The 21,686-nt window shown below is 41.0% G+C and overlaps 1 protein-coding gene across 3 annotated transcripts in view; it reads left to right on the top strand.

Moving 5' to 3' along the window:
• The window catches only part of Alb (albumin), a 43,729-nt gene extending 25,552 nt beyond the window's left edge, over window positions 1–18,177 (top strand). Inside the window, exons 1-15 of one of the 3 annotated variants that reach the window (XM_087582264.1) lie at window positions 3,028–3,168; window positions 3,769–3,895; window positions 4,808–4,940; window positions 6,273–6,484; window positions 7,312–7,444; window positions 8,346–8,443; window positions 9,960–10,089; window positions 11,071–11,285; window positions 12,031–12,163; window positions 13,234–13,331; window positions 14,513–14,651; window positions 14,979–15,202; window positions 16,203–16,335; window positions 16,910–16,971; window positions 18,035–18,177. In XM_087582264.1, coding sequence (XP_087438390.1) covers window positions 3,783–3,895; window positions 4,808–4,940; window positions 6,273–6,484; window positions 7,312–7,444; window positions 8,346–8,443; window positions 9,960–10,089; window positions 11,071–11,285; window positions 12,031–12,163; window positions 13,234–13,331; window positions 14,513–14,651; window positions 14,979–15,202; window positions 16,203–16,335; window positions 16,910–16,951 — 1,803 coding nt within the window. In that variant the 5' untranslated portion in view covers window positions 3,028–3,168; window positions 3,769–3,782 and the 3' untranslated portion in view covers window positions 16,952–16,971; window positions 18,035–18,177. 3 annotated transcript variants of the gene reach the window in all.
• Window positions 18,178–21,686: the final 3,509 nt, after the last annotated feature.

The raw sequence follows: 21,686 nt of genomic DNA, 5'->3' as shown, positions 1-21,686 counted from the left end.
CGCTGGTTTTTCTGTGAACTTGATCAGAAAGATTGAGCAATCTAAGAGCCAGGAGTTTCTGGATTCCTCACCTCAGTTGGTTGTTACTTGAAGGTCTCTCATGGCGTTGTTTCTATCAGGGGGCCAGTTGCTGCCTCACTGAAAAACACACTCGGTGGTGAACAGTGTTAAGTTTTTGTGGTGTAAACTCTTATCTCCAAGGAAACTTTGGGCACATTCTATATTCTCAATATTTCTAGTGGATATAGTTTGGGAGCATGGAAGGCTTACACATGGGAACGATGAGGAACAGTTAATGTTTGAATTACAGTGTTTATTTGCATTAGAAAATGATTTTTGACTTTTGTTGGGAAATACATTTTTCAAATAGAATGAGAATTTAAGTTGCTAATTATGTTTCAATTGTTGAGTTTGATGCTTAATGATCTTCCTCTTCCCAAACTAATTTTTTATCAAACATTTCGGACCCTTCAGTTTAGGAGGGATCTGCATATGCCCACTGAACTATCAGTAAGATGTGGACAAAAGACTTTGTGTCCTCATGTTTCTTCAAAAGTAAATCAAACTTTCTATATTTTCGAATGGACAGAGGTCAAGTCACTATTTCTAGAAAATCTGAGGTGAAATTCTGATAACATTATTGGACACCGTTGTTTATTTTTCTGGACACATTTTACTTTCAAGAAGATATTCAGAAGTAGTATAGGATCATGGGGAAGAAGCGTGCAGGCTAGACCAAGATTGTCTGATGGCCAGGATGACTTGAAAGAAGTTAGAGATGTTCCAGAAATAGGAAGGGGGTGGGGGGAGAGAGAGAGAGAATCCTATCAAAACGAATGCAAAAGAAATAAAAACAAAACAAAGAAAACAGCAAACAGCTAATAATGCAGGTATTTGTGTGTGTGTGTGTGTGTGTATGTGTGTGTGTGTGTATGTGTGTGTGGCGTGTGGTGTGTGTGTGTGTGGTGTGTATGTGTGTGTGTGTGTGTGGTGTGTATGTGTGTGTGTGTTGTTGTTGTTGTTCCCTTCTAGATGATGAAAATAGGATTGTGTTTTCCAAACAACAAATGATCTCAGCTACTCTCTAGTTTTAAAGCCCCCCTACAAGCACAAGAAATGATCATCCCAGCTATTTTCTATTCAGAAACTAAACTCCTAGTTTAACTTTTGCGTTTATGCTCCTGCCAACTTCTTCTGAAGGCTAACTAACCATCTAGTTTAAAAGCTTGAAAAACAGGATGCTTAGAAGTAACTAACAATAATGTGGCTTCATTCCTCTCAGGATAGAATATACGTATAGGATGAATGCCAGGAGTTTCAGCAGAGTATAAATTCCTCTTTATCAAATGGAACTGTTTAAGCATTTCTTTTCAATTGAGATGAACTGTAAGCATGGAGATTGTGTCAAGAGTTAAGCACTTTAATTCTTGGCTGCTGAAGATTAATTAGAATATGCCCGTGTAAGACATTGAATTAGGACTGCCGAGGAGAGGCTCAGTTGCTGGTAATTTATGTCTTAAAATTATTGGAGCTTCAACAGTCACTAAACCAGCTCAAGATCCTACTCCATTGTGACGACTTTTACTTAGACTTTGGCATTTATGATTATCCTACAATTTAAATACAAAATGGACACACAGATGATTTTTTCACTCAATTGTCAAACAAAAATATATGACCATAGTGCATGTGTGGGTGATGAAAGCCTGAGTTAATAATGCAATATTATACATAAATATGTAGCATTTGTGAGAATAATACAAATACCTTCAAGGACTTAAGCATTGCCTACTTGTTTGCGTTTATCCAGATCCACACAAGGACAGGACTAGGCATGGCTACTGTCTTCAAACAAATACTGACCACTCTTTCTAGGAAGTTTACGGAGGAATTTATCCAAGAAAGAACCATCTTTTCCGTTTAGTTTTTTTTTTTTTTCCATTTCCACTATGAGGTTTTGGCTTAATTCTGTCCTCCACTTCTGCCCCCAGTGGAAGTAATTCTAGAGGTAGACATTTTTACTTTTTTACGTTCTGATCACCTGTGTCTTCAGGGACTAGTCTGTTGTTATTTCATTTCTGGACTATTGAGTCATAAAACAAGCTAGGAAACACTTCTCCCTCCTCCTTCATTATGCATTTCCTCTTGTGTTGGATTGCAGGACTTGTATACCTTCCTGAAGATGAGGACTTAAGATGAGGTCCTAGAAACTAGATTTCTCTCATTGTATAGATATGAAGAAGAATGCTTTTTTTGGTCACTGAGTAGTCCCAGTATATATTGGAACCATGGGGTGATTGGGATGAGGTCTTGACAGACGACTCATCCTTTTAGGTTAAGTGAGATAACTGGTCTGCTACTAATTATCAGCCTGTGGTGTCAGAGGAAATAGGTTGCAAAGGTGAGGACCATCATTACTGTGCCTGCTCTACTAGTGTCTCCTCTAAAACACCTCAGACCCGTTTCACACATAGCCTGAGTATGGGGTGAGGACACAAGACTTCTGAGAGTCCTCCACACTTGTTTTTATCGCTCTGGCTTCCTCCCAGTTCACACTTGAGACACTGTAAGCTTTCTAGAAGATCCTAACTTTAAAAAGATGAGGAAGACTTGGAAGCCCGAGTCAACTCCCCCTTCCTCACACGAAGTCTTCACGGCCTCTACATAGAAACATATTTGGGAAGAACAAACCTTGCAACTCAGCTTTTCAAATGTGCCCTGCTTCCCTGCAAACTGAAATGCCCAAATGGGAGACAGAGAGATTAAACTCTTATGTAAAATTTGATGTTTTACATAACTTTAATGAATTGACAAAGCCTTTGGGGGGTTGGGGGAGCTTCAGATGGCAAACATACGCAAGGGATTTAGTTAAACAACTTTTTTTTTTCTTTTTGGCAAGGATGGTATGATTTTGTAATGGGGTAGGAACCAATGAAATGAAAGGTTAGTGTGGTTAATGATCTACAGTTATTGGTTAGAGAAGTATATTAGAGCGAGTTTCTCTGCACACAGACCACCTTTCCTGTCAACCCCACTAGCCTCTGGCACAATGAAGTGGGTAACCTTTCTCCTCCTCCTCTTCATCTCCGGTTCTGCCTTTTCCAGGGGTGTGTTTCGCCGAGAAGCACGTAAGCATTCTATGTTTTCTCATCTCTACTTTTATTTTTCGTAGTAACGGAAGCCAGGTATTTCAAAATTACTTAAATTTTCCTTTGGTGATGATTAATATCACCATTATTATTATTATTATTATTATTATTATTATTATTACATTTGCATCTGAGAATCCTTATGTGGTTATATTAATGTATTTTAGATAACTCCGATGACAATAATGGGGGGACTTTGAAAGATTAGTTTTAAAATTTCTTTTAATTAAAATAAAATGCTAGGTAGAATGATTTGAACTATGTCAGATACAGCTGAACTCACTAGTTTCAAAGGGCCTGCCTGCTCTACCTAGCTATACTAAACACGCATAGCCTGTATTAGTAATTTTACGAATGGAGTTTCCACTTATATTTACTTTTATTTCTTATTTACTATTGCCTTAGTAGACATTTACAAACATGACTGAAACATTCCGTCTTGGGTTTGAATGCAAAGTTATAAGCACTTAATGAGTCTTTAAAAATAATAGTTTCGGTGAAAGAATAAAACTCTGAATGTAGTCGAAAGGAATTGCCGTCTTCCGATTTTCCTGTACCGATTGGAGGCTGGGAACTTCAGGGAATAGTTTAAGTGAGTGAAGAGAAGGGTGAAAAGCAGCGTGTTGTAATTTGATGTCTTCAATATTTAAATATGTTTTGTGGTTTTTTCTCTCCCCCATTCCCACAGACAAGAGTGAGATCGCCCATCGGTTTAAGGACTTAGGAGAACAGCATTTCAAAGGCCTGTAAGTTAAGAGGCTGAAAGTCCACTTAATGTTTTGGATAGTATTAGTTCAGGTTCTAGAAACCCTTTCCCACTTTGAGTGTGCAAATTGTAGAGCAGCACTGTGGAATAGAAATGAGTGCACCGACAGGAATTCTGTGGATCTGTGCTGAGCAAGATGGCAGCCAGAGGACACCAGGCTGTTAAGCACTTAGCGCATGGCAAGTGTAACTGAGAAGTACACGTTCAAATGATATCTAACTTCAATTAAATGTATCTAGCCACGTATGGCTAGTAGCTCCTTTCCTGGAGAGGGAATCTGGAGCCTACATCGAACTTGTTAAGTCTGGAATCTTATTTTTATTTCTGGAAAGGTCTATGAAATATAGTTTTTAGGGGGCAGCTCACTTAGCAGCTCTATGCAGCAAGCTCACACTATCTTGAGAGCATTATTTTGTCTTTCTGTAGTACTGGGACCTTACACATGGGAAGTAAGTGGTCTATACTCAACTCACATCTCCAACCTTAATAAGGTTTTAATGTAGTAAAAAACGAGCAATTTATTTTTTAAAATGTCAATAGTGTCATGCATTTCAACTAACAGAGGTACATGGATTAGAAAAGAAATAACTCAAAGGACTTGCATACTGTCTAGCTTTGACAATGGATATATTTAGGGAGTAATTTGCTCCTCTGTCTCATGTTCACGGATCTATTGACACAAATATGCACTCCAGCATGGTAGAAACCCATATTCCCTTTGCTTAGAAAGACATATGTTCCAGGTTATGCCTCAGAGAGTAGCTGACTGGAATAGGCTTTCTAGATAGTTGTACAAAAGACATACAAAATATGGAAGTATACACATGCACAATATGCTGTTTAGGAGAGCCACCTGCCTCCTACTGAGGTTTGCTTTCTGCCTGTCTTTCAGAGTCCTGATTGCCTTTTCCCAGTATCTCCAGAAATGCCCATATGAAGAGCATATCAAATTGGTGCAGGAAGTAACAGACTTTGCAAAAACATGTGTCGCTGATGAGAATGCCGAAAACTGTGACAAGTCCATTGTGAGTACATTCTGATTTCTGAGGATCTACTTTTCTGCCTTTTGTAATTCCGAGTTTTTCAAAGGAAAGCAAATCACGTCTCTCACACTTAAGGCCCAGGGAACACTGTGGAAGAGGGGCAGAGGGATTGGTAAAGCCAGGGCCATGGGAATTTTCCTACGAGACTCCTTTTCCTAGTAATTGCAGAAGCTACACTCACAAAGTCTCACTAATATGACTAAATGTGACCTTGAGAGTGACAGTGACGATACACATGCCAAGGAGGATGAGGGAAAGACCACAAGAACAAAGCTATAGGCAACCAAAGAATGCTGAGAGTAGGAGAAATTGCCTTCTTTGAGGAAGAGTGCACCAACTGTGTACCCAATACCAATGGGCTTCAAAACTGGAGGTCTGAGCTCTTCTGGGCACATAATCTGTGGGCGGCCATGTTTGAATGACCTCCACCCTCTTTCTTCTTACCTCCATGTTGGTTATCTTTCCCTCTCAGCGTGCTGTTAACACATCACAGGAAACAGTACAGTTGTACCTCGGTATTCCTAAAAAAAATATGCAATTGACAGTTCAGTAAAATTTCTATGACGTTGAATGATTTCTACAATAAAATTAGTGAGGAAGGAAAGAAATATTTTAAAAATGAAGTCCTTTGAGGGGGATATTTCTAGAATAGAGAGGAGATCTGCATTTTTAACGACTACTAAAAGTAGATGGTGTTATTCCGAAGTTTTACACGGACTGTAGTAAAAACTTAGGCTTCTCCCAGAGGAGCGGAGCCCGCGAGTTGTGTGAACATGTCGCTCCCCATGGCTTTTTTTTCTCCTTTTAATTATAGTGACTTTGCTCCTAGATTTAGTGCCAGATAGAAAACACGGAAGGCAACCTTCCTCAACGCCGTTAGCTCTTTGCTTCTCTGTTTTATCCACCACACACAATACTGCGGTGCTTGACTCTCAAGAAAGTTACGCAGAAATAGGCAAGTCAAAGGAAGGCAAGCGAAGGGAGATTTCTTTATGATTTCCTTTTGCTTCATGACTTTAAAAAGTAACTTATACATCAAAGGGTATGTCTGCAGGAGTAAGAAAAAAGTAACATTTCATTAACATTTTTTTCTGCTTAAATTTGTTTTAAGTGCATGCAAAGACCACAAAAACTATATACAGTCCAAGGTGTTGTTGATGTTTCAATATAGGTGCATATCCTCTATGTACGTACATGCAAGGTACATGTTTTCTTAACCGAGCTTTATCAGCACATTTGGTTTCGACGCTGACCTTTGGCTATAGAGGAAGTCGGGCACCGGCAGGGATCTGACCCTTTCTGTCTTCCACTTAGCACACTCTCTTCGGAGACAAGTTATGCGCCATTCCAAAGCTTCGTGACAACTACGGTGAACTGGCTGACTGCTGTGCAAAACAAGAGCCCGAAAGAAACGAGTGTTTCCTGCAGCACAAGGATGACAACCCCAACCTGCCACCCTTCCAGAGGCCGGAGGCTGAGGCCATGTGCACCTCCTTCCAGGAGAACCCTACCAGCTTTCTGGGACAGTGAGTACCCAGACATCTATGCTTGAAGATAAAAATGGGGCAATAGCTTAGCCGGTAGCACTTAGGCTGGCAGTCATGGAAACCCCAACACTGAGCCTGGGGATGCATTGGAATGAATTCTAAAAACATAATATCTGATACCACAAAGCTCTACACGGCGACAATCAAACAATGACGTTTTGAACTGGAAAACAGATAGGACCTGTGTGAAATATTCTGAGACTGAGAAATTGCAAAATATTCTGAATACTCTGAAGGTGTTTGTGTGAATGCGTGTGCGTGTGTGTGCGTGTGTGTGTGCATGTGTGCGTGCGTGCATGTGTGTGTGTGTGTGTGTGTGTGTGTGTGTGTTGGTCATGTTCTCTGGATCAATTTCAGTTTAGTCAGCAACATTACATCACCTAAATTTAACTACTTACCAAAAATGCACACATGTTAACATTCACAGACACACACATACCCACACACAGACACACACACACACAGACACACACAGATACAGACACACACAGACACAGACACACACACAGACACACACACAGACACACACACAGACACACACACAGACACACACACAGACACACACAGATACAGACACACACAGACACAGATACACACACACACACACACAAACACACACCCCTCTCTTTTCTCACTTAACAAGAGACAAAGACCATCACTCCCGGGTAGCCACACTGAGTGAAACTGGCCAATTACAAATTCCACATATATGCGAAGGTATGGGTTGACTTTAATAATTTCCGTAGTGTTCTGTGCTGTGGGAAATGACTGCCTATGTTCTTCTTCTTCCTCTTCCCATAATTCAGCTATTTGCATGAAGTTGCCAGGAGACATCCTTATTTCTATGCCCCAGAACTCCTTTACTATGCTGAGAAATACAATGAGGTTCTGACCCAGTGCTGCACAGAGTCTGACAAAGCAGCCTGCCTGACACCGAAGGTAATCCCTGGAAAGACGCAAGAAATATCTGCCTCGTAGTCCAACCTCCAATCTTATGGCTAGATTCAGGAGACTCGATTTTCTGAATGAAACGTCTCTTCCCTCTTAAGTTACCAGTGGATTTTTGTTCTCATACCTTCCAAAATGTAGCAGTGGTCTGAGAGAGGGAATTCTTGTATATGTGTTCCTTGTCCTTTCATTCTTTATGGTAATGATGTGTGCAGTAGAATGTTCTTTGTCAAATTGTGCAGAGGTGTCTAGGGTTTTCTGTTTGCTTGTTTTGGCTTTTATCTTTTTAACTTTCTCTGAGACATTTTACTGGAGTTAAAATTCAAAGCAGAGAATTTTTACTGAGGCCAGAAGTTGAAATTCCTTCTTTCCTTCCATAAATATTTGTTACGCATCATTTGGTTTGTAGAGGCACTTACTGATTTTATGAAAGTTGATGGAGGAAGGACTGCAATGAATTAGTCACAAAATTAAAAAGTCAGTACAGGCATAGGTCCCAGGGCATCGCCTAGGACAGGGTACTCCTCCCTTGGCAATGTCTCCAAGGTGCTTTTCCTAGATGCTAAGAACAGATCGATTTTCTTTTCCTTTAGGTATCAAAATAATTATTTGCTAAAAGGGACTATTGTGAATTGAGATATAAATTATCTTTTTAAATTTTCACTTGAATGGAAGGTACAACTAATGGTAGAATTCTTACCTAGCATGCACAGGATTTCAACTCCTCCCCACCCAAACCAATTGTTTTGGCACAGGGCTGTGGGGAACTTTGAAAGGGGCCTCTCTCTCTCTCTCTCTCTCTCTCTCTCTCTCTCTCTCTCTCTCTCTGTGTGTGTGTGTGTGTGTGTAAAAATAACCTTTCCAATTTTTTCAACTGGATTTCTTTTGGTAGCTTGATGCCGTGAAAGAGAAAGCACTGGTCGCAGCTGTCCGTCAGAGGATGAAGTGCTCCAGTATGCAGAGATTTGGAGAGAGAGCCTTCAAAGCCTGGTATATGAATTTTCTTTAATATCACAGTCCACATCTTTCTGATGATAGCTGTCCAATCCAAAAGGCTGTGCCTTTATAAGGCACTTTATGAAAAGACGATAGAGGTGAAATCGGATTAATAGTAGTAAGTTGACATTTTTGTCTCATGCTTTATTTTAAATTATCAAAGAATTTAGAAGACTTTTGTTTTTTTCCTAAAAGAAGACAGGTATTTAAAATCTCATTTGCTTATAAAGACTGGGACTCATTTTCAAAGCTTAAGGAATGTAGTCAAGGTGATTAATTTACTTAAGTTGTGTTCTCCCAGGCTAAAAGTGACTGTTTTATGTCCTGATAATTGAATTTAGCCATCAAAGAAGCTGGAGTTATTACTTTGAATTTTATTACAACTCCAACTGTGTTTTTTTTTTTAACTTTTTTTTTTTTCTCTGAGCTGGGGACTGAACCCAGGGCCTTGCGCTTGCTGGGCAAGTGCTCTACCACTGAGCTAAATCCCCAACCCCCCAACTGTGTTCTTAATCTCATGTTTCTGTTTGATACTCTCTTTGCTTCTATATGCTGTAGCTGAGCCTGGGGTGTATTCTTTAATGTAGAAGGCAAGAAAGACATGCTTGCCTTTCTAGCGCCTCACCTGTTAGTCGTTAATGAATCAACGTAATAGAAAAGAACGAGGAGATGACGTCGTCGTGTGGGTTCTCTGGAAACCGTCAGCACAATTATCCTCACGAAGTCATTCCTACTATCCGAATTATCACAGCCAACCAAATCAACACACGAGGCAACTTCAGTATCAAACAATACACTGTTGTGCAGGCCGTGACTGGCTCTTGCAAAGGAGTCTCTTTATTGGAGTTAAGGAACTGAAAATGATCTTGGAATGAGAGTCTTGGCTTGTGCCATAGAACTTAGAGGCTGTCTGCCGGAACAGTTTCTTGGCGGGAGGATGCATGGTTAGAACTCTCTAAGCTCTCTGGAAGTTAAGAATTTTGTTTCCCCCATCAGGAACTTTAGAATTCAGAGAACTATGTCTTGTGAGGAAAGATGACGAATCTTCAGTTCCAGATGAGAAAATGCTTTCATGCCATTATGTAACTTAATCTCCCAGATCCTTTGATTCTGCCCGTTGTAACACTCTAAAAGCTAAGCAGGTTGCTGGTGGTCACAATGCTAAGACCAGGTCAAGCCAAAAAACGGAAGTCAGATAAGGCCTTAACACTTGGCTGATGCCCCTTTGGGGAAAATCTCTGTTTTTCATTTAATGAGGCCTTACCTTTCCATGGACCGCCCCCATTCTTTTAGTAGATAGATCCACTAAAGAAAACCATAACTATCATGCCAGGCTAGCATTGCAAGAACTAGTGGATTTTTATAATTTGATCACTTAAGTCGGGTTTTAACTTCAAAACCAGTTTATAACAAATTTCGAACTTGTTATAAGTGGCGCCTTTTTTACTGCTTTCCTCCAAATACACTATGATAATAATTCCTTGATGGGGTTTCTTTTTTCCTTTTTCAGGGCAGTAGCTCGTATGAGCCAGCGATTCCCCAATGCTGAGTTCGCAGAAATCACCAAATTGGCAACAGACCTCACCAAAATCAACAAGGAGTGCTGTCACGGCGACCTGTTGGAATGCGCGGATGACAGGGTAAAGAGGGGGATTGCAGGCTCAGTCAGTGAATGCAAGTGTTTGGCTTCACCCGAGATCACTGATGGCTGCTGGTGTGACCGTTAATCTGCCAAGCTCTCCTTGGTTGGTGCCACTTTCCAGAAAAAAACAAAAACAAAAACAAAAACAAAACAGAAAACAGAAACAACAGCAAAAGGTTTTCTGAATTATTAAATGATCCAAAACTCCTTTCTTCAGTCACACTTTGAGAAAGGTGTTAATGAACGGGAACTAGTCACAGATGTAGTTTTTTTTTTCTTTTTTTTAAAGATGTTTAAGATTTTGGGAAGAGAAACGGGGCTAGGGATCTCACAGAGTGGAGAGGCTCTTAAAAATGTGTTTATCCTTCGGTAGTCTTTCCTCTAATTAACTGTGTACGTTAAGCACATAAAAAAATTCACTGTGATCTCATTTTCTCCCACCTCGTCCTGCTATCTCCCTCCCCTCTCCAAAGATTAAAAATATAACCAAACATCAGAATGCTCTTCTGCCATAGAACCTTCTGGAGAACTCAAGACAGATGTTTTGTGTGTTATGAGCAAGGCCTGTAATTGTGCTCATTACTGGTTGTTTAATTATACTTCATATTTTAATGAGTTATTTAGTTTCAAAATGACTACCCTTAACTTGGGAGGAATTTAAAAAAAAAAAAAGCACTAACTTTTATAGAAAAAGTGACCTGATTTATCACAGTCTCTCTGACATAAACTTAATAAATAATTAAAACAAATTCATTTAACTAAATACATACCTTGTTTCTGAACAGTCATTCTCAAATCCCATTGGGATGTTCTGGTCATAGTACTGAAGCACTTCGTGGCTGAGAATGTGTTTCTAGAAGCCACTTTGGTTGCGAATGGCTCAGAGCAGGATGGATAGGCTATCCCCGCCCAACAGTGGTGCGGGGATAAAATGTAGCCAAGAGAATTTCTCTGAAACCTTTGCCTTCCATTCTCACAGGCGGAACTTGCCAAGTACATGTGTGAGAACCAGGCCACTATCTCCAGCAAACTGCAGGCTTGCTGTGATAAGCCAGTGCTGCAGAAATCCCAGTGTCTCACTGAGATAGAACATGACAACATTCCTGCCGATCTGCCCTCAATAGCTGCTGACTTTGTTGAGGATAAGGAAGTGTGTAAGAACTATGCTGAGGCCAAGGATGTCTTCCTGGGCACGTGAGTAGATGCCTTTCTCTTCGTGGCTTTGGCGAAGCTGTGTGGTGTAGGAGGCTACACCAGGCTCCTTGTCCAGGTGTTAGCAGGTGTTAGCCTTTAAAGTTTCCTTGAAAAGCATTTTAAGGAACTCAAAGTTTTTTTTTTAATGAAATCATAACGCATTCAGCATAAACTCAATGTTCTTTACTTCATAGGACTATTTCTGGAAATATTCTATGAGTATATAAATTGTATGTGCCACTTAATCATTCTTATGGGCATTTTTCTTGAAATTCTCATGTATAGGAATATATTACCTATGTATCTACTTACCTATCGAGCCATATCTATTCATCTCTGGGATGACAGCAAGGATATCTATCTATCCCTCTGTATGTATATATACCCACATGACACTTAGTTCTTTCATACTTGGTTGAGAAGACCGGAATGTCACAGTGTGGCAAGGCACGATACAACGAATAACAAATGACAATATGTTTTCAGGAAGTGCAATCCTTATTTCCATTCTATTAACCGAGAGGTTGATGCACTCTGATAGTAAGTTGCCCAGGCAGAATACTAAAATAGCTTGCAGTGGTGGAGCTGAACCTGGGAAGGATTCTCTCTGGGTCCCACGTCTTTGCTGCTTAGTCCTTGCTGCGTGCCAACGCAGGGTGGCTGGGATGAGAATCTCTATTGAGATTGGTCACGGACTCTATGACACGCCCCCTTATTCAGCTCAGCCTATGTTCGCCTCAATTAGGTTTTTGTATGAATATTCAAGAAGGCACCCCGATTACTCCGTGTCCCTGCTGCTGAGACTTGCTAAGAAATATGAAGCCACACTGGAGAAGTGCTGTGCTGAAGGCGATCCTCCTGCCTGCTACGGCACAGTGGTAGGTTTCCGCGAGCCAGGAACACTCACGGTGCTGGTGGGGCTTTCTGTCAGGAGAAAAGAAGAGATGAATTCATGATCATAGATACGTAGGTCAATCCTGATGTTTTCTTGAGATAGAGGCAAGTTCGAGCTCTTAAAGTTTCCTTCAACATTGCAGGATAAACTCTTTGGGTAAAATATAAGGAAACTAGAATGACCACTCTAGGGAAGGAAGGTTCAAAGAGAGGGAGGGATCTTTGCTTACATAAAACCTTTGTTGTAGCCTTCCCTTTTTCAGACGCCTGAGAATAAAATTAGAGAATAAGTTCAATTGCCAATTAAAAGTGATTGATTTAACTTAGGCTTGAAAAGACCATTAACCTGTCCCACCATACTGTCAACTATTAGAATTAATATCTCAAAGGAATTCGAGAACTCTACTTCTTTAAATGACATTTTGGAGAAGGTTTTGGAGTAGTATTATGAGAAGTTGTGTTTGCAGGTTTGTTGTGGGTGGGGATGTCGGGACTCCTGTCAGCACATATTGGTTTCTGAATCATCTGGGACCAGAAGGGAGTCAGACTTTACAAAGAAACTGCCCGAATACCAGACACCACTCTGTGATTTAGGCTGGGGTGGATGCTCATATCTCAGAGACCTCAAGATCCAACTGGAGAGATTGCTATAAGTGAAGGTCACCATCTAGGGGACTTCTGTGCACTAGGTGCTGTTTTGATTTCATCCACTTAGTGGGTTAAGAGACCAGTGCTGGTGCTGAGGACAGTTAGTGCTGTAGGGTTGTAGACAGGATCAGTCTGAAACTTGGATGTGGGAAGAAAAATCACACAACAAGAAAATACAGCAGGTGGCCTGCTTCAAACACAGCCATTAAATCCCAGAGCCTGAGGATTCTCATTTGATTTGTGCCAAAAGACCTTGCAAATAAAAGGGACAATTTAAATGCAAGATGGGAAATGTGGCAAAAAGGTCTCCTGGCTTGTCTTTGTACAGAGGGACAGCAGTAGTACAAAGTGACCTACTTTGGGCTCTCAGGAAGGGGCCTGTAAACACAATTCTTTTATCTTGCAGCTTGCAGAATTTCAGCCTCTTGTAGAAGAACCTAAGAACTTGGTCAAAACTAACTGTGAGCTTTACGAGAAGCTTGGAGAGTATGGATTCCAAAACGCGTGAGTAGTTTTTTTCCTTGATCAACTTGTAATTATTTAAAACATTATATAGGCCATCCAGCATATGGATTTCACAATGAAAACACACTATATATAATCCATATCTATCAAAAAATTCTGGGAACTTCGTTGGAGGGATGAGGAGGACTGTATCCCTGTGTAATATAAACACTGGTCTCTTGGGAGTAGACGTTTTGAGGACTCAGCAAATCTTGATACATTGGAAGTGGAAGCGTCCTTCAAGGGTTAGGTGGAGTTTATGAGCAAACAGAACAATACTTAGTAGAAAAGGGAGAAGCATGCTTAGGCAGCAGAAACTCAAGAACTGATAGAAATGCTGAACACAAAAACATAACAAAAGATTTAGATAATATGGAAATATTACACAAATAAAGAGTTCATTTGGGAAAACATTGGAATTTGGGGGTTACATCTAAACCTATGTAGTTGTGTCCTTGTCTTCCTATGGAATTTCACTCCTAGAGATAGAGACTGAGTGGCCTTCCACAGTGGTATCCCAATTCCATAGGGCTTTATCTATGGAAGTAAAGTGAGCATGCTGGAAGAGACCCGTGAGTCCTTGTTCATTTCATATACAGTATTAGCATTCTTTTAACTCTGGAGTTTGGAGAAGGCACTTCTATACCTGAATACGCTGACCTTTATTGCTGATGGTACACTGTTAAATGCAAGATGTTATCAATTGCTAGATAGCGTGTCAGGCAGAAATTATTTTCTTTCATTTAACTGGTGCATGCTTTCTATTAAATCATCTCTCTTTTCACCCCTTCCTTTGAGCTTGTCACAATGCTGGTATGTGTACGTTTGTGACAGAGTCTATTTAAAGCAGCATGGAGTACATTAATACCATCGGGCTAGAGAAACAATACTTCCTTGTGATTCTAGTACAGATTTAAGACTAAGATCTTACGCTCCAAGTAGTTTTTGCATCCACCTGGTTTCTTAGGACAAGGTCTTCCTCCAGTACTATGTTTTTTTTTTTTTTTTTTTTTTTTTTTTTTTTTTATGCTATCACCCCAGAAGTAAAGATACTTTGATTAGTGGGGGGAAAAATCTTAATTGGTTTGGGCGAATCTTCTTGAAATATATTACATCAGGCCAGTTTTCTGTCTGGATTAAACCATGTAAGTTATTGTAAGTAATAACTTTTTGTTACACAGCATTCTGGTTCGATACACCCAGAAAGCACCTCAGGTGTCGACCCCAACTCTCGTGGAGGCAGCAAGAAACCTGGGAAGAGTGGGCACCAAGTGTTGTACCCTTCCTGAAGCTCAGAGACTGCCCTGTGTGGAAGACTATGTGAGTCTTTTAAACAACATCGAAGTTAACAGGGGACGGGCTGTTGTCCTCAGACCTTGATAAATCTAACTTTCAGGAGCAAGGGGGTTCTAATATGTGCTTACGTGTGTATAGTATCCGGGTCATACCCTCTCTCCCATATCTAACTAAGATATTGAAACAGTTTTTAATAAGTCTCACATGTGCAGTTTCAAAGATATATAAATTACCAAACTGGGCAAGGCTCGCTTCATAGTGGCTAGTCCAACATGACAGTTTTTAGTGCACCGGAGAGCGGATGTTTGTGGAATGCTTGTGACCTTCCCTCTCCGCTTGTCTCTTCTTTAGCTGTCTGCCATCCTGAACCGTCTGTGTGTGCTGCATGAGAAGACCCCAGTGAGCGAGAAGGTCACCAAGTGCTGTAGTGGGTCCCTGGTGGAAAGACGGCCATGTTTCTCTGCTCTGACAGTTGACGAGACATATGTCCCCAAAGAGTTTAAAGCTGAGACCTTCACCTTCCACTCTGATATCTGCACACTCCCAGACAAGGAGAAGCAGATAAAGAAGCAAACGTGAGGATATATTCTTTCGCATCTCTCTGTTTTCATATTGCATATGTATTGACAGTGAGAACCGTCAACTGGACAATTTTTCTTTTTTGATGCCGTGGTTAGAGTCCTTCAAGAGAAGTGTTTAGATGCTGGCATCACTAAGTTGAAGAAGTGTCAAAGTTCTTTTGTCTACGTGAAAATTTTTTTGTATTAAAATCTTTCATTCAACTTATTTTTATCACCGTGGGTAGAAACCACAGTAGAATACAATTCTAGGGGAGGCACAATAGAAAAACGGAAACACTCGTTCATGGATATAGGTAGAAATATGCTGGTCACGGAAACCATACTCCTATTTATTTCAAGGTATGAGAAACTCACTGAAAATGTTCCACGAAGAAGCCACGCCAGAGGCTGGACAAGATCGTGGGTGTGACTTTTGAGAATAGAATAAGAAACAGCTGGAAATGCAATAGGGGGCTCGAACCCCACCAAAGGGAGAGGCTCCAATAGCACAGAATGTAGCAGGGTATTGTCATCACCTTTGGGGACGTGTCACCATGGTCCCCAGACAGAGTTACAGAACTCACCCCCTACACAGCTCTTTTTCCAGTAGTTTGTACCACAGATGTCAATCACGAGGAGCCAGCAATCTCCTCCTGCTTGCCTTGTCAGTTTCTACAGCCTCCCCATTACTACTTTCAAATGGGGCAAAAATTCATTTATTAAGTGCAAAGACGTAAGTTTACCTTGAGATTTCCTGAAACTACGTAAAACACAGCGTGACCGGCACTGATTATTCTATGTGATCTAGTCCTGGCAAAATGGCTAACAAAGCAGTAACTCGAATGCACCGTCAAGGAAGGTTCCTAAGGTTGGCACTGGCATCGCTCCTCAAAGCCAAAGTTACTTGGCTCCCAGATTTAGGACCTTAAACTGTGGCCTCGCCATCCTTCCCGTCTTATTTTCCTGCACCGGAGTGAATGTCTCCTTGCTGTCCTTGCTTTCTGTCCTGCTGCAGGGCTCTCGCTGAGCTGGTGAAACACAAGCCCAAGGCCACAGAAGATCAGCTGAAGACGGTGATGGGTGACTTCGCACAATTCGTGGACAAGTGTTGCAAGGCTGCCGACAAGGATAACTGCTTCGCCACTGAGGTAACAAATGTCTTCTCCATTTTGATTTGTGAGCCTTCCATTTTCTGTGCACTTGGTCAGGTTTAGAGCTCCGGAACTCACATACTGGTTAATGTGATCAATCCAGATTTTGTTTGCTACACAACTGTAGTAGAAACCGACTTACGTAGCTCTTAATTTTTATCTTCTACCACACTGCTGCATATTACATGGTTATTATCACTATTTGGTTTCAAATTTGTGACGCATACGAACATGGTTGGAAATACTTGTAAAGCCCAGAATCGCTAACTCATTTAAGCCTTGCCCTGAAATGCTACTTTTTGAACTGAGTTATTTTATACACTAATGGAGAACATTTACCATTCAATGTCTGAATCATTTCACATTCCCTCCGGTGCCCTAACAACAGTTTATCCTTTTATTTTGGACACAACAGATGTCAGAGAGCCTGTTTTAAGAATTCCAATGGAACTGTAATTAAGCAAGGCCAGGCACATGCATTTACCATGTATCATCACCGATGGCTATGGAAGTGCAAACCCTAATAGTCCTGCTAATATTTTTCTAACATCCACCATTTTTTCCTGTTCAGGGGCCAAACCTTGTTGCTAGAAGCAAAGAAGCCTTAGCCTAAACACATCACAACCATCTCAGGTAACTATACTCGGGAATTTTAAAACACAATCATAATCATTTTTCCTAAAACGATCAAGATCGATAAGCATTTGCCAAGAGCCACATGGATAAGCGCCAGCCGGCACTCTTAGGTCCTCTCGTATGGTCGTCAATTTGGGTTCCATTTGTAGATAAGAAACTGAACACATAAAGGTCTAGGTTAATGTACTTTACACAAGAGGCAACCAAACCAGGGAGAGAAGACACCAAAATTAAAAATTCAAAAGAGCCACAGAGTTGATCGTGGTTTTGCTCTGGCTTACAGCAACCACTATGTAGAGTCGCCCATGTTAGCCCAACCTAGAGTATCCTCTGAATGAAGCTGAAACCAGATGAATGAACATTTTTGGGTCAAAACATTTGTGTATCAATGATTCCATGTAGTTTGACCCAATAGTTCTGTGAACTCATTTCACCAGAAGATACAGTGGGTTCTGTTTCATAAGTGATCTGCTTTCAAATTTCTGATGTGCCACATGCTAAACTTTAACAGAATTTATCTTCTTATGACAAAGCAGCCTCCTTTGAACATATAGATGGCTACATGGCTATGTTGACCAATTCTGTTTGGAGTCTTTTGGAAGAGAATTTTAAGAATTGGGTGATAATGGAAGACTTTGGTAAAAAATTGTGTCTCCATATGAAAACAAAAACTTACTTTTTATTTAAGCAAAGAACCAATAGCTATAAGGCTATTTCAAAATCACTTCAGTTTTAGAAAGAATTGGGAGTTTTGCATCATTTTGAGAAGACAGCTTTCCTTTGTAATAAATTAAGTAATAAGCAGATGCCCAGAAATGGTGAGACCTCTGACTTTGACACTTGAGGGGACCAGTGATGAAGAGGGGGGTGTCACAATAAATATCAGTGTGTCATCTGCCCACCAAGTCACGAATATCAGCTAAGACTAGGTCATGTGTAGTCTGTCTACGCCAGTAAACATTGCAAAAAAGAACCTAAGACACTCAACATTCTAGAAACAGATTTGGAAAACATATTCCATTTTACCAAGAACACTTCCGTTTCTCTTTGTGTTTTCCAGGCTACCCTGAGAAAAAAAGACATGAAGACTCAGGACTCATCTCTTCTGTTGGTGTAAAACCAACACCCTAAGGAACACAAATTTCTTTGAACATTTGACTTCTTTTCTCTGTGCCGCAATTAATAAAAAATAGAAAGAATATACTCTGTGGTTCAGAAGTCTGTCTTCCAACAGCGCGTCTCACCCTAGCAGGCTCTAAGGCTGGGGGAAACCCTCAGTTTCCTCCCTTCATCTCAGCAGAGATACGAGCTCCATATGGGCAACACAATGGAAGTAAATGTTAATATTCTCCCAAGTTATGTGCAGTGAGCACAGAAACCAATGTTCCAACATCACGGGAATTCTGAACGAGAGCTTGCCTTTGTCGGTGGGAATGAGTTGGGGTTGGGGACAAAGGAGATAGGAATGGCTTTAAAGGTGACTAGTTGAACTGGTAAAGTAAGATGAGTTGAGGAAAAAAAATAATTCAAGATGAGAGGAGAAAGGCTTGAGAAGCCCTGCTGGAATCAGAAACTGGGTGATCTGGAGGGGTACTGAAGCACACTGGATTTGACGAACCCTAAGAGTCACACAGTCAAAGATTCGTGTTAAAATCTAGGTGCCACTTTCACTGCTAGGCTCTTTTGTTTGTTCCAGGCATCAGTTGCTCATATAGACTATGAATTTTATAGACTTATCCAACACTGGGTATGAGTTTACATACATAGTCATTTATAGCCATGTGAAATTTTTACTGTGTACGTGGCTTTAGCTTGTGCATATTATTCTACAACTGGCTCTTAATCCTCCCTTACAGTTTCACTTTAAGCATAGTACTTGAAGCGGTCATGAGACCATGTGTAAAGAGAGGTCCTTTTCAATCCTCTTAAGCCTGCATCCTCCTTTCTCTCAACCTGAGCTTTGGCCTCCTGGTAAAAGTATCAAAGAGAGAAAAAGACTGGGAAAGGTGGAATGGAGATTGGGCCCTGACCTGATAGAAACCTGCTAATGGAGCTAATTTAGCCAGATAATTTGAATAAGGTGTTGCTATTCAACTGGTCCAATAATGGACCAGGCATGGAAGCACTATCTGGAGGGCACCGGCTCAGACCCACTCTGACATACCAAACGGGAACTTAAAACTTTGAGAGAATTATGCCTCCCAGTGCACTATTTCCTGAGCCAGTTCTGCTTTTTGTGGAGTCAACACACAGAACTAAAGAGCCCAGTGCACTCTGTTTTTGAGAGGGCATCCATGGGAAAATAATTTCTATCTGTCTGTCATCTGTCTGCTGGTCTCTGTATTTTCCCTCATGATCCAGAAGGCTGGGCTACTAGAACGCAGCAGGCTTACTGGGGTGTGTGTGTGTGTGTGTGTGTGTGTGTGTGTGTGTGTGTGTGTGTGTGCTAGAGCTGGTCTCATAGAACACTGGGAACATGGGGAACATGTTAAGCTGTCAGCATGATTTAATACAGGGTTTTAGGTTGATTTTTTATTTCGTTAAAGGCAGTGTTTGCCAAGTTTCTTCACCGTGAAGTTATTACTTTCCCCCTTGCATAGGCTTTCTGGGGGAAGCAAACCATTAAATACAGCTCTCCCCGGGGCTGGGGATTTAGCTCAGTGGTAGAGCGCTTGCCTAGGAAGCGCAAGGCCCTGGGTTCGGTCCCCAGCTCCGAAAAAAAAGAACCAAAAAAAAAAAAATACAGCTCTCCCCAATGTGAGACATGAAAAGCATTAAGCTTCTGGAAGGGGGAACGGTCCTGGTTCCTTTTATTAGAGAATGGTATTGCAAAGATCAGTGTACTGACTCTGCCCCTCTCTAGTGAGGACTCACTGTTTCTATAACTTTGCAGAATAGAACTAGGAAACCAAGTATGTAGACATACACACACATCCTCTATCTGCGTATATACCCATCTACTCATCTACCCATCTACCCATCTCCCCTTTTTCCCATTTACCCATCTATCCATCTACCCATCTAACCATCTACCTATTTACCCATCTACACATCTACCCTTCTACCCATCTACCCCTCTACCCCTCTACCCATCTACCCATCTACTCGTCTCCCCTTCTACCCGTCTCCCCTTCTACCCATCTACCCATCTCCCCTTCTACCCATCTCCCCTTCTACCCATCTCCCCTTCTACCCATCTCCCCTTCTACCCATCTACCCATCTACCCGTCTACCCTTCTACCCATCTACCCGTCTACCCTTCTACCCATCTACCCATCTATCCATTTCCCCTTCTACCCATTTCCTCTTCTACCCATCTACCCATCTCCCCTTCTACCTGTCTCCCCTTCTACCCATCTACCCATCTACCTGTCTACCCATCTACCCTTCTACCCGTCTCCCCTTCTACCCATCTACCCATCTATCTATCCATCCATCCACCTATCTATCTATCTATCTATCTATCTATCTATCTATCTATCTGTCTGTCTGTCTGTCTGTCTGTCTGTCTGTCTATCTGTCATCTATCTATCATCTATTTATCTATGCACATAAAAGTTTCAACTGATAATTCTGACTCTTTTCAGAGCCATGAGGCTCAGTCCAACTTTCTTCTTGCTGATGGATCTATAAGTCTCCTTTTGATAGTGAGGACTTGTCTCCCACTCTCTTCCCTCGACTTACGTATTTGTTTAAACCCTGGGCCCTTGCTAAGGAGCGTCAGGGTTATTGCTCGATACTTCCATAAGAACTATTAACAACTAGAATACAGATTTCTTACATGGGATTTCTTTTGTCTTTAACCTTATAGCTTTTAGGCAAAACATCGTTTTCCAAAGTTACTTGGGACAATTCTGTTATTTTCTCCATGTTCTTCAGTGAGGTTATGGGATGGTTTATTTTGAATCACATATGCATTGGATACAAGACAGATTTAGGCTCTGTCTTTTGACTGATTCTTTGGCTTGTATTGCACAGATAAGCCATTGTGTTTCCTATATTTCAGTAGAGAAGCCTCTGTTGATAGTATAGAAAGGTGGCAGAGACAATAGCAAGCATCCCTTTCCCAGTCCACTCTCTGCCAATGTTATCTAGGGCACTCGTTCCCATCTCTCCACAAATTCCACCTCAACTGTCTCTCAGTCACCAGGAGTGGCATGCCTACGTCCTCCCAGGGCTTTGAAGACTATTTCTCTGTCACTCTTTTGGGCCTTTTTAGTGGGCCTTATCGGGCTTTCTTCAGTGTGTCTTGTTTCCTCAAGCTGGTGTTACACTTGCAGGAATATAACGACTTCCCTTACCTTATAGTTGGCCTTGTAACTTTTCTTTTGTGACTGTAAGACATAGGTGTAGTGACTAACAACACTGAACACAGAGAGAATGGACTAGGACTTTAGAAGTATAGAAGGTATAGAAGTCATATTACTAGATGTTTATGTTAAGGAAATTAAATAGAACACTCCCATGACCAGAGACTTGCACTGTGGTTTTCTTCGAAGCCATATAACAATAACATCTAAGTGAGTTAACAGAGGCCAGAATTCACAGTGACATCATCAGTGGCAGAGTATAAATAATGATGTTATGGACATTAAATTACATACTTAATAAAAAAGAAAATATAGTAACAAGAAGATTCATGTGAATCAATATTGATCCCTCAGAGCAAACGAATCATGAAACATAACATTCCTATATTTTTCATGAGGTTG

This window comes from Rattus norvegicus, chromosome 14 (assembly GCF_021556685.1).
Source record: "Rattus norvegicus strain SHRSP/BbbUtx chromosome 14, alternate assembly SHRSP_T2T, whole genome shotgun sequence".
Lineage (NCBI taxonomy): Eukaryota > Metazoa > Chordata > Mammalia > Rodentia > Muridae > Rattus > Rattus norvegicus.
Note: the sequence above shows the minus strand (reverse complement) of the source record. Positions and strands in the feature narration are given on the sequence as shown.